We start from the raw sequence: 13426 nt of genomic DNA on the forward strand, positions 1-13426 counted from the left end.
GATAGAGTGCATCGAGATCTTTCACACGAGGAAGAACCTGTGAGGGCCTATTTATTTAGAGACTTGAACGAACCACTCAAGAATGCAAATAAACTTGTTTTCTTGCTTTCCGCGCCGAGTTTTACTGTAAAAGCTTATTATACAAGCAAAACAGTCACGCCTAGTCTGACCCTGTTTTAGGGGAAAAATGTGTGGTACCAACAGCCCAGCAGCGTGTGACGCGCGCGGTAGCGAATGGGTTAAAGAAGGTTTACTGTATTTTTTGGACTATAGATTGCACCTGGCGTGTAATGCGCAAAAGGAAATTTTGGTTGAAAAAAAAAATGTTTTTCCTTAGACAGCTTACACCTGGTGCATACTGTGCATGCAACGCACAGTCCGCACGTAAAAGATTCTTATGCACAGCCAACCTTGACAAATGCCCGCTTTACTAGTTTACAAAGAAGCTTGCATCGCACATACATCATCATTATCATGCTAAGTCATTCACAAAATTTGCCACGTCTCGTCCTAACGAACGATCAAGAAAAAGCTCATTCTTGTTAAGACTGCACAACCCTGTGGTTTGCACCACATAAAATCTTAGCTGTTAAACATGTACAGTCTGCATATAATAGTATGCAAAGAATTATACAAGCTTGATCATGCTGACGAAGACGGGTAAGCACAGAATGTATGATGGGCATTCCAGGGAAATAGAGAAGGGCGTCTCGACAGAACCACCTAAAAGAAGATTCGTTCTAATTTCCGACACATTCTGTGAGATGGTGCAGCATGGCAGGAAAGACCACGAGGTACGCGACCACGCGTTTGCACGCCTTGCAAATGACTGCTTTTGCATGCTCTGATCCCTGACCCTAGATAGCTCAGTTGGCAAACCACTTGGCTCACAATTACGAGGTGGCGAGTTCATTGCCTGCCGTGAAACTGAAGTCTTTTTATACATAATTTTTCGCATTCGTTACAGCCATCTGCTACAGCCAAACGTTACAGAACTCCATAAAATTGGATGATAAAACGGATTCTGCATCAATGCAACATTTTACGACATAAGTATATGTCCTATTCAGGAACCTACACAAAAATTATTATGGGGAACTCAGCGTCCCTCCGAATCTTATCGTCGGTTGAGCAACTCACCTGGAAGAGGAGCATGAGGGTCTGGGTGGCAATGTTGAAGTCCATCAGGTGGACAAGGCGGAACATGAGGTCCAGCTGGTCGTCGGGCACCCCAGTTCCTTCGGGGGCCCCCGCCCGGGCGTAGGGAAATGCCCGGTTCACCCCCGTCAGGAGCACCCGCAGGGTGCGCGAGTCCGCCTGGGCCTTCTGCACACACCGCTTGAAGAAGTCAAAGTACAGCGACACCAGCTTGCGTGCCAGGGGCCCCTCGTCGTCCGACAGCAGCAGCTGGCAAAAGAAAAAAGCCTTTTTACGGCTGTTCTCGGCAGCACAAGAACAATTTCTGGCATAATCTGATATTTTTTTTCAAAAACACCAAAAAATAGTCTAGTTTTACTTACGTGCAGCTCCCTGGCCAATAATGACAGCGGCGAAAATGGGGTTGGTTAGAAGGGTGGGAGCTAAGCGAACATTGCTGACAGAGAAGGACAGTCATATCTGCTTCATTGCCCCTTGCTGAGATGACAAGCCTGCCAGGTCACATGACCTAAAAATATCTTTTTTCACCTTTCATTGATTGCACAACAAAAGTTAGCCCATCTCTTATTTTAACTCGATTTTTCTGAATTTTAGGTGGGCTATCTCTCGGGGCATTATGGTAATTACTTACTAGTATTCTACCTCCTCGTATGCATTCTTTAAAGAAAATAGAAAGAAGATTTCCGGGGATTATAACACGCTCCTTTTCTAACCTTGTTTACGTCACCAAGGAACTAATTCCCCCAATCATGCGACATGCTGCTTCCTAATACAACAATGGCCCATGGTGTCTGCCATTTTGCCGCAGAGGGCTCCAAGAGTTATGCTGGCAATTCAGACGCAGCTCTGAAGAGCGACTCTTTCCGTCTTCAGCCCGTGGTGCAAGGGCCGTGGAATACTGGACCCATCCAACAATATGTGCTCACCCAGTAATGTCGTTCCAAAGCATGGGTTCTCAAACTGGGTTCCTATAAACCCAAAGCTTCCCGAAAGTATGCTTACGAATTTCACCGAACTCCCAAATTTCCCCAAATGCCTATGACCCTAAAGCATTTTAAGGTTTAAGCCTAATATCAGATCTGCACCATCCTTCGATGCATAACTATTGCTTACAGGACCCGTACACTTCTACATTACTTTACTGCATCAGTGTCAAGACCGAGAAGGGTTCCTTGACCATTAAAGGGACACTGACACCTCCCCAAAAAATTTTTTTATTTTTTGCCAGGCGCTTCATTATGGTGTCGGACGACTACCCAATTAATATTTTGCAACAGAGTAGCGTACTTTTTTAATAAAGCCAAAAGACGCAACTGCTCGAAACCGAAACCGAAACCCGACGGAGGTCGGAGAAGTGGAGAAAAGAAAGTGAGTGACGGAAGTCACGTAACTACACCCAACCGCGCGGTTTTTTTTTTTTTTTTTTTTTTTTTCTCTCCTTTTTGGTAGCAGATGACACGACATGCGGTGCGCGATGCGGCGTGCGGGAACTGCTCGCCGTGCGATTTTTTTTGCAGTTATGTTTGTTCCGCTCGTTGTTCTCCAAGATGAGTTGTTTTGTACATTGAGGAGTTGGAGATGAGTAGTGAGTGCCCGTGGTGAATTTCCATGATCGGCTCCGAAAGAATACACCCAAGATGTTGCGTGAAGAGCTGGCTCACATGTCCTGCATCCGAAAAAAAGTGGCATTGTGCGATAGAGTTTCCGAAAGATCGACGGGATCGGGACCAATGGCTGGCTGCAATTCCTGTAGAACATATACGGGCACCTCGGAAAGCGGACGCTACCTGATTTATATGCTCCTTGCATTTTGTGGAAAGTGATTACATTGAGTTCGCAGCTGTCAAAACGGAAATCCCATACCATTTAATTCAGCGAAGTATCGTCCGCAACATTTGTTTGTTTTTTTTTTTTGTTTGTTTCTTCAGTGATGATTGTAAAAAAAAAGAAAAAGATATGTAAACATCGGAAAATGTTTGAAAAAAAAAATAAATAAAAGTTTCAATGGGGATCGAACCCTGTCCTACCGCGTGTGAACCGGACGTCTTTCCCACTGAGCTATTGGGGCATTTCGTTTGTGATGGATCTCTTTCTTTAGTAATAATTCAGCCGGTAAACTAAGCTGGAAAGTTTGCTGTCGATTTTTTTCTAGCAAAAGCACTCCCGGGTCGAAGTCGGGAAGCACCACGCTTTGGGGACATTCGCACCTAGTAAAGAAATCGTACGCGTGCATATTCAACTCGAAGTAGACACGTCGTGCTTGACGTTTGCGCGAGCGATGTCTTCAGCCACGAGAAGGGAGCGACGGCTCGGCGACGTCTTCGTGCAAATCGGCTTGGTGGCCGGGCGTGTCGTACGGGATGAATACCAATTCTTCTGATCAGTCCCAAATTTCTCTTTTAACGGTAGACAGAATTCGCCGGTACCGCGAACGACAGTTCTGAAATAGAGGTCCCACGCCCGTCGTCCGCTGGCATCACCGTCCCCGCGAGTCCCACGGTATGCGAACGGTATCAAAGTGTGTGCCTTCAGTGACCCACGACTTTGATTAAATTTGGTGGTCGCATCGATACCTTAGAAAACGGCCCGTGACCGCGGAAAAGAGAGTGAGCGAGACTCGAACCGGCCAGTTCTTGATCGGCGGTTTTCGGGCGGAAAGAAACCGAATTTCGAGCTGCAAATTCTGTTCTGGGTAGTTGAGCTCTCATATGTCACGTACAACTAAAAACCTCGGCGAGCATAAATACCCTGTCAGTGTCCCTTTAATGAAGAGAGACTGGCATTTATCGAGATCAAAAGGTGTGAGAATCTCTGCTCTTAAGCGTAGGAAATCTGGTGGCTCCAGCATCGTTCACATGCAAGACAGAATCTAAGGCTGCTGCAGTGCAACAAACGAGGCAGACACGTAGGCAAACATGAACACTTTGCCATCATAACTTGAAAGCATAAAAAAAAATTAACAGCAAACCAACGGACCGAGACTACTGTCAGAACGCTGAACTGCTCTTCTAACCCCCCACGGTGCTATAATGTTTAGTCAGATGCAACTGGCCAAGCTCCAGCTACAACATGCTTATTGGCCATTCAGGAGAACGGTGGCCAGTGGGCTAGCACACCTCACCTCGGAACACATGGAGCTAAAGTTTGTGCCGCAAAACCCAGAGATCCTCGGTTCAATCCCCTTCCTGTGTGTTTCGATCTGGATGAGCATCGTAATGGTGTGCGGTCGTGCATCACTACTGCGTGATGCACGTTAAGAGCCTAAGCCAGTGTCGCCACACCCCTAAAGGCAGACCGATTTTACGCCGTCCAAACAAAACATCAAATTCCCTTTTTGTTGGCAATCTCTTTTGTAACGGTAGAGCAGAGTCCACACTTCACTCCAGCCAAAGTGTCTCCCTCTTTGCATACTTCTTGCTTCTTCCCCTGTCCCCCCACCTACACCGGCAGGGGCAGATACAGGTATTTCCAGAGAGGGGAGTCAGCGTACAAGATATTTGAGCCCTCCCTCTCTTTTTTCCACCCTAAAATTTTACACATGCGAAATTCAGGAGGGGGGGTCAGGACATCCGGAGCCCTCCTCTGAATCCGCCGCTGTACACAGGGTCGTCCACACTCTTTTCGTAGGCCACCGAAGGCGTTGCTGGATGGCACATTGTCCCCCTCACCTGGCTGAGGAAGCAGAGGGCGTAGTACTGCGCCTTGGCTGCCACGTTGGGCCGGTAGATGAGGCGCTCCACCTCGGCAACCACCGACGGCTTGATGAGCGGGTGGTGGTTGGTCAGCTGCGAGAGCAGGTGCGCCACCCGCGAGGACACCGCGTGGGCCCGGTCGCCCAGCTTGTTCACCAGCCGCTGGAGCAGCAGCTGAAGAGGGAACAGCAGGGGTGATGCACCTCTTTTTCGCACCCTTGCCATTCCTCGCCTTCACCAGAAAAAGTGCCAACTCCCAAAATAATGAAAGCTTTGGAATAAATCGAATTTATTATCTTTACTTAAAAAAAAAAGAAAGACCTCAAGCATGTCTTCTTAAAAAAGAAAAAAAAAACCCTACATTTGAAAAATAATTAGCAGTTTCAATATTTTTAATTTAAGAAATAACTTCAGGCATATTTTTTATGAGAATAACAAAAACGATCAAATTGTTATAACCTTTTCTTACTTATTATGTTTTGCAGGGGAAGCTCCGCCTCCAGCATGCACTTATTGCCTTTTGTCGTGTTTGGCTGCACCTGCACCTGTCCGTGGTGCAGGTGCAGGCAAACACAGGGTGGCCCGAGCAGACCCCCCACCGTAAAACGAGCCGGGAGAATCGGCACCTACAACACATAGAAAGCTCCAATTTTCACCGAATGTGCGCTGAGCAGGTCAATTTTACCATGGGAAATTTGAAGGCACAGTTCTCTTTCTATAAAAAAAAGTGAAAGCAAGAAACCTGCCAAGGTCATAGTTTGAGGCGTTTGCAGACGACCGGGTTAGCAACACTATTTACTTGTGGCGCCATCTCCTGACAGGCACAGCAAATAGGCAACAGAGTGCATTGTCTGCTCACTGCACCTATGGGAGATAGCACCACAAGTAAATAGAAAACATGCCCAACCTTGACCTTGGCAAGTTTTTTCTCTCATTTTAAACAAAAAGAACTTTCAGCCTTTCCACTCTGGTGAAGAAGGAAGACCAGCGAAGCTGTACTATGGTGGGACGACCTCAAGGACGACTTCAAGGACGACTTCTTGGATGACCTCAAGGACGACGCCTAGAGGACGACGTCTAAGAGGACCTCGAGGACGATGTCCAAGATGACCTCAAGGACGACCTCAGGGACGACCTCAAGGACGACGCCTAGGACGACCTCAGGGACGACTTCTAGGATGAGCTCGAGGACAAATGACTTCTAGGACGACCTCAAGGACGACTCCAAGGACGACGTCTAGGACGTTCTCGACGGTGGCATCTAGTATGACGCCTAAAGAAATTCAGCCTTTCCACTCTCGTGAAAACCTGAGTGGAAAGGCTGGAAAGGTTGCCGCCATCTTTGAGCAAAGCCGGCAAGCCGGTTGTCTGGTTGCCACCGTCGCTCATAGATGGCGATAGCTGTCAAGAGTTTTGTGTCAACATTTCTTTGCGGGGGACAAGATCCTTGGGAAACTAGCCTTTAGCAGCTCCGCTGTAAAAAAGAACTGCGCTTCGAAATTTTCCAGGGTAAGACTGACCTGTTCAGTGCACATTCGGAGAAAGATTGAGCTTTTTATGCGCAGGTTCCGATTTCTCCGGCTAATTCTACAACAGATGATCTGCTTCGGGCACCCTATACAGTAGGTGAGGACACTCAGCATAGCGAATGCTGCGACACAATTGACCAGACAATGTCCTACTGGCATGCGCCCCAGTAGCCTATTCCAACAGCAACTTCACCAACCAAACAACAAAACTGAAAAAAAAAAAAAAAATTAGACGTTTACAATTTTTTGCAATGCCAAATTAGAGCGCAGCTCTTGAGGAGGAGGAGGGAAGGGTATGCCCTTCCTCGCCCTCCATACCCTGCCCTCCTCCCATTTAGTGGGAAATTTTCGCTAATTTTCCTGCTAAATTTAGCGAAAATTTCCCGCTAAATTTAGCGGAGAAATATTCCCGCTAAGTTTAGCGGGAAAATTTTACCCTCGTGATGTCACACATAACGTCACATGTGACGTCATTATGGAAAACGTCCCATAATGCAACACGCGGTTACGCCGACACCACTCAACCCGGAAATGGGCACCTAAGAGCTGCACTCCAAAAGTGTCTCGTTGCCATGGCACCTGTGCGCGTCCGTTTTTCACTCGACGTGTCTCCTGTGACCTCGACGGAAGCTGGCTAGAACACCATGCCAGGTATCTCTTCGTTTCGATGTATTCTTGAAACTGTTCTTGTTGCTGCTGAAGCTAGGGTCGATGACTGCACTCTATAGGCCAGCTGGACTGTACGGAGGAAATTGACCTTTTGTGTAATTATCCATAAGATAATTAACCATAACCATAACGAGGATCGGAGTGGCATCGTTATGTTTTTTTCCCAAATTAAAAACAACGCACAAGGAGGAACTAAGAGAGGAAGTCATGCTCCTCCTCTATTACACGCCTCTGAGCAACACCTCCTAGGTACCAAGGTCGTGGTGCCGGACTTTTTAACGCAGAATATCTCGTATGGCTGGCACCTAACCACCTCTGGCTAGGTGCCAGCGATGAAAGTCAACAGGCCGACTGCCAGCCAAACACTGACGCAGTGCTCGTCTCCTCACCGATTAAACACCAGTGCCAGACGAACTTCTCCCTCAAGTGCCTACATGTTACCTTCGGCGGGGGTAAAACATCACGTGTTCAGACATACAGTGGCGTACTGCTCAGTCAAACAAGCGTGCTCCGGGCTTCCCCCGAGAAAGAGCGCAAGGGAGAGCAACAGAAAAGTGGACAAAAGAAAGCAGACTTTTTTGCCCCGCAAAGGGTTGAGAGAGTTCCAAGCATTTGGTTCTCTTTTGCTGCGGGCTGGTGCCAGGGCTCTCCTTGGCACCGCCCTGTTCCAATCACTCTTTTTTCCGCACGCTCCATCTGCTGCGTCTCCCACTCCAACAGGATTTGAGAAGCACGACACAGCACCACTCCACGCCATCCAGTCTCCGCATGCGTACAGGGTTTCTTCACACTAACACGTCACATTCCGTGTTACCACTGCCTTTGTGACGCTAGTACGGCAAAGGGGCGACTTTTTAAATCCCCTATAGGGGCCCAGCAGAAAGCACACATCGGAGGCAAATGCTGCGTCAGCGTTCGACTGGGACTCACGTCCTCGGTGACTGAACAACGAGCCCCGTCCGAATGGTGACGCAGCGCTCGTGTCTGTGCTCCCCCGCTGGCCCATGGTAGGGGATCTAGAAACTCCAGCACCACAGCCTTGGCAACTAGGAGGTGTCGCTCAGAGAGGCAAGTGAGGGAGGACACCACTCTGCATTACATGTGTTCAAGAACACTCCAAGAAGATGTCGACCCTGCAAGAGAGCACATCTGGCTCCCTTCCTCTCCTTTTTGTGCTTTCCCCCTTTCTCTTCCTTTAGCTGGAACTGGGAGGCCATCCCAAATAGAAGTAGCCATAGCATCCCAGTTCCTCTCCTATTGATTATATTTACCCTCAAAGCCAACAAAAACAACATGGATCTGCCTCTGGAAGAGAGAGAACATTTAAAAAAAAAACGCATTCATCCTTTTCTCTAACGTTGCACCGCCAAAGAGCTGGTGCAATGATTTTCCTACTTTCAGTAGGTACTGCTTGAAATTAATCCTTGACAATCGTAGCCTATGAAATAGGTGTTTGTTTTTCTCTCCTTGGTATGGGAGTCTAAAAAAAATTGAGAGAAAACGAGCAGCTTTCTCACCCTCAACTCCCACCCAGAACAAGTGTCTGCATGATCTGGTGTCCATTAAACGTAGGGTTGCGAGTTTTCGGCTAAATTAGATAAAATCCAAAAAACACTCGCCGGTAAAATTTGAATCAATTCAGATTTATCCTAAAAAGACCAAACATCGATAAACCCAATGGCAAAAAAAAAAAATGCGGTATTCTACAAATAATTTTGGTTAGAGCACAGGGTCAGCGGTCCGGAGGAGAGATCTCTCCAGTTTTCTTTCAAGTCTAGGACCATTGGGGGAAGGGGGTTCAGCGTTCATCTCCTCAAGTTTTGTTCAGAATAATGGGTCATTGTAATTTTGGGTCACTGTTCCAGGTTTCAGTTTGGACTTCTTAAAAAAGGGCGGAATTGTGTTTTTATAACAGCAGAAACTATGATCATAGGGGGGAGGGGGGCAGCTAAAAGTTCCATTTCATCGCTCCACCCCGCACAGCCACACGGTGGAGCGGTGAAATGGCGTGGGAAGAAAAGAAGCTTTGCAGAGTCTACTCAGAGAATTTCAGGGATAATGCCGCGCACTTACATAGTCAAGTCGGCAGCGCGTTTGGCTCACACGCAGGTGGCTCAGGTTCGATTCCCGGCACTGCGTGTCGTTCTATCTTTCTTTATGAAAGTAGAAGATTCAAGAAGGTTGGAGAAGCATTTAGCCTATCCATGCTCAGAATGTATCGTTCCAGAAGAATCGAGGCAGAATATTCTAGGCTCCCAGGGAAGGCTTAAAACCTTCTCTTATTTTGATTTGAGCACAAGTTTGCCCAATAGAGGTTTAGTTTCCTTCAGTCATTTGTCGCCTCATCAATTGCCATTCGTGAGAGTATGATGAAATACAGCCTCAGTAAACACGGATGAAGAACAAGAAACAAACACAACATGACAACGATTCTTCGTCCGTGTTTACAGAAGCTGCATTTCATCATGTTTAGCTGTTACAAATGGACCCAATTTACAATCCCATTTCAGTGATCTTCAAGTATCGACATTCATTAAAGTAACACTTGATTGCAAGCTTCGTTGTAGGGAAGTCAGTAGTATTACCAATAGCAAAGGTGTGAAAGTCCACTCCAACTGAAGAAATGCCATTCGATACAGGTGAGTTCTTACAAATTTACGGCAGGTTTGTGTCCGCATACCGTATTTACTCGACTGATAGGCGCACTGTTTATGAAGAAACCTGAGGGTTCGCTTTTCCGCCGAGCACGCAGATTGCCAATCATCATGATCGACAGCATGATTCCAGCTGTTTACAGGACAGGAATGACGTCTTCGTGCAAAGATACCATCTGTGAAGATTGCATTTGTATGGAGAATCGTGTTCTCGATCTGGTTATTCGCTATGTTATTTATGCGCAACGCAATGATTGGCTGTACGTATATGTATTCTGTAAGAAAGTAGATGCAAGGGCCTTGTTCATAAATAGTGCGGCTATTACTCGAGTAAATACGGTAATATTTGTTTTAGAGCGCAGCTCTTAGGCGCCCGTTTCCGCATTTTGCGGCGGCGGTGTTACCGCCCCAATAAATTTAGCGGGATATTGAATTGGTGTTGAGGTCACGTGACATCCGATTTTCCCGCTAAATCTAGCGGAAAAATTGAATTTGTTCATGGGTGACGTGACACAGACACATGTGACGTCAATTTTCCCGCTAAATTTAGCGGGGAAACGGAATTGGTCTTGAGGTCTTGTGGCAACAATTTTCCAACCAAATTTAGTGGGGAAACTGTGGGAGAAGGGGAAGGTATGGAAGAGGAGGATGGGAGGGTACACAAGAGGAGGAGAGGAGGGGAGAAGGGAAGGTACAGAGAGGAGGGGTATACCCTTCCCTCCGTACCCTCCCCTCCTCCTCCGCAAGAGCTGCGCACTAATTTTGTGTTTTGTAAACGCGAAATTTGTTTGTACATGCAAAATTTGCAAACGCGAAATTGGAAACGTGAAATTACAGAGATTTGTAAATGTCTTTTATTTTTTATATTACATTTTGAAAAATTTAACCCACAGCAAAATCAAACTTCTAATTTCGGAAAATCGGGAATCAATCCTAAATAAACTGCGCTGAACTGAAAATTTTCGGCAAAAAATAAACTCCGAAGACAACTCAAAACGGAGCCCTAATTATATGCAACCATTGTTCCTTATATCGACACACTGTGGTTGGCAAAGCGCAGAGCGCACGCCAATTTCCAGACGTCGTTTGGGTTTGACCATTTTTGTCACTCCAGCGATTCGACACACGAGCCATGCCCTGAACGCTCGTCGAGCCGTAAATCGTCACGGGCCCATATTGAGTGCTCCCGCAGTTGAATGCACCGGGGGGGTCACATGACTCACCTGTTCCCGCTCCGGGTTGTACGTGAGCATGTGGAACATGCACGTGACCGCCCTCATCTTGAGCTTCTCGACTTGGTCAAAGGAGACCGTCTCCAGAGACTGCAGGAAGGAGGTATACTTCTGCTTCAGCGTGTCCTCAAAGTGCCACAGGAGGAGCTTGCGGGCCCCCACAATGTCCGAGGCGTTGACATCCTCCAAGGGACGCTGCGGCAGAAAAATGACGACCACTCAAAAGCTGGCAAAAAGTTGGTGGTATACTAAAAGTTGGTAGCCAACAAAGTTCAAGGAAAAACTTGGAAACAGGGACGAAGGAAAGAATCACTGCAATAAAGTAAAAACAATCGGTGCCAAAGCTGTCGACTCGCTTAAACCGACAGTCAAGCTGCCTACTGCAGCTTTTTTGCCTTTTTTGGGCCCTCTCATCATAATCTATGAAAATAAAGTTATTACAGCAGAACTCCTTTATACTAACCCTGTCGGGACAAGGCAGTAATTTGAATATATCGGGAGCACCTTAAAATTTCTTTTGAAGCTTTAAAAAAACTGTGGAAATGAATAAAATGTTTATTAGTTCAAAAACAAACATCATAATTATAAAAATAGATTTCAAGTTGCAGTAAGTTCTTCTTCCCCTCACTATTGAACCATTGGAATTCAATAAATGTCTTCTGAACCTGAAAAACTCAGTTATATCAGCTTGTCTTGTAGGTGCATTGTACTTCACAAGGAAGCTCTTAAAGCTTGTCATGTGGGCATAGTGTTGCCCATTTGAATCTGCTGCATTTGAGCCCTCCCAACTGTCCAAAGCCAACAAGAGTTCACGTGTTGTAGGGGTGGGTTCAGAATCTTCCTCTGGGCAGTCCTTGTTCGGCCCACAGCAACAGCAGTGTCAGAAACAGCACTTTTGTTGCCTGACTTCTGATGAAGATCAACATAGTTCCCTGGCTTGAAACGTTCAGACCATCTGTTTGATAGCTCGAAGTCCTTTTCTCTCAAGATTGCGCTTGTCGAAGTCATTCAAGCGGCTCTGTGTCAACATTCTCGTTTTTGGAGCTCAGGAGCTTTTAGAGAGCAGCTCTTAAACGCCCGTTTCTGGGTTGAGCGTCGTCGCCGTAACCGCGCGTGTTATATTATGGACGTCATAGATTCCCCGCTAAAATTAGAGGGGAAACTGAATTGATGTTGAGGTCCCCCCACATCATGTCAATTTTCCCGCTAAATTTAGCGGGGAAAATGACGACACGTGACTTTGTGTCACGTAACCAATAAACAAATTCAGTGGGAGGAGGAAAGAAGGGGAAGAGGAGGAGGGTAGGAGGAGGAGAGGAGGGGCATACCCTCCCTCGTACCCTCCCCTCTTCCTCCTCAAGAGCAGCACTCTAATTTCGCGTTAATGAGATTTGTAATTGTCTAATTTTTTTTAAAGTTTCCACTGTTTCTAATAGCAATTATGTCTTCAATACACTTCCCATTTTCCACCAAGGCCAAGACTGTTGCCACAAAAACGCCAAATTCATCCGCAATTTGCTTTTTCGTCCAGCCGTTACTTGCCTTTTGAATGAGCGTAGCTCGCATACGATGCGGATCAGTCGTGAGGCACAGTTCAGTCCCGAACACCTTCTTGCTTCATGCCCCCGAGGATGGAAATAATCGCGAAAGACCGCAGCACGCACCGCTGATGCTCCCTCAAAAAGCCATCATCGTTCGACGTAGCGCAGTAGCGCTTTGGTAGTTAACGCACACTTTTAGAGTTTCTACGAGCCAATCTGCACCAATCTCACCGAGAAAAATGACACTTCATCAGTATCGCCGTGATTTACTACAACCGGTATTCGAGTTTTGACGGTTTAATATATCAGAATTTTGAGCCATAGAGTGCAATGAGAACGCGGTCAGGACTGGCGATTCCTTTTACTATATCAGGAGTTTTATTACATGCGGAGTTACTATAACAGGGTTCTACTGTACTAACAATGGGTGCCAGTGAATAAAAAAAGAGTGTTGCGATAACATAACCTCTACAACTATAAACTTCAATTAGAGAAATTATTGTTGTGAACTTTTCCCACTACCAATACTATGTTTATTGAGATCATGTTATGACCACAGTAAAGTAATGGATGAGTTGGTTAATGCCTATAGAAAGTATGGTACAGCATCTATCTTTAATTTACTCCCTTTTTAAAATTGTCACAATATCTCATTGGGTATGCAGAAGGCGAGTGGGAGTCCTGGTAGACATAGTACCCTTTTTAATATTTCTGCATCTCCTTGTCAAAAGGATATTTCGTGAGAAATATGTGAAAGGTAATCCCTTGTGGGGTGACTGCTTGCTCATTACTTTATGGTGTTGTTTCGAGGCAGCTTAACCTCGTCTAGAAATTTCCTACCACCTCATTTATTTCTTGACATAGTTTCAAGCTATTCAATTTCGGTTTCCTTACGCCCTTCATGACAGCTTTTGCGCCCTCACGCATGCGGCATCAAGGAACACAAGTGGC

General features: G+C 46.3%; 1 protein-coding gene across 1 annotated transcript in view; it reads right to left on the reverse strand.

Moving 5' to 3' along the window:
- The window catches only part of LOC8024703 (CCAAT/enhancer-binding protein zeta), a 49821-nt gene that overhangs the window by 31839 nt on the left and 4556 nt on the right, over positions 1-13426 (reverse strand). The window contains exons 4-6 of the mRNA XM_040210231.3: positions 10926-11129; positions 4827-5024; positions 1141-1407 (exon numbers count right to left, since the gene is read on the reverse strand). Coding sequence (XP_040066165.1) covers positions 1141-1407; positions 4827-5024; positions 10926-11129 — 669 coding nt within the window. The remainder of the gene's footprint in view (positions 1-1140; positions 1408-4826; positions 5025-10925; positions 11130-13426) is intronic.

This window comes from Ixodes scapularis, unplaced genomic scaffold, assembly GCF_016920785.2.
Source record: "Ixodes scapularis isolate PalLabHiFi unplaced genomic scaffold, ASM1692078v2 PGA_scaffold4__175_contigs__length_147842914, whole genome shotgun sequence".
NCBI lineage: Eukaryota > Metazoa > Arthropoda > Arachnida > Ixodida > Ixodidae > Ixodes > Ixodes scapularis.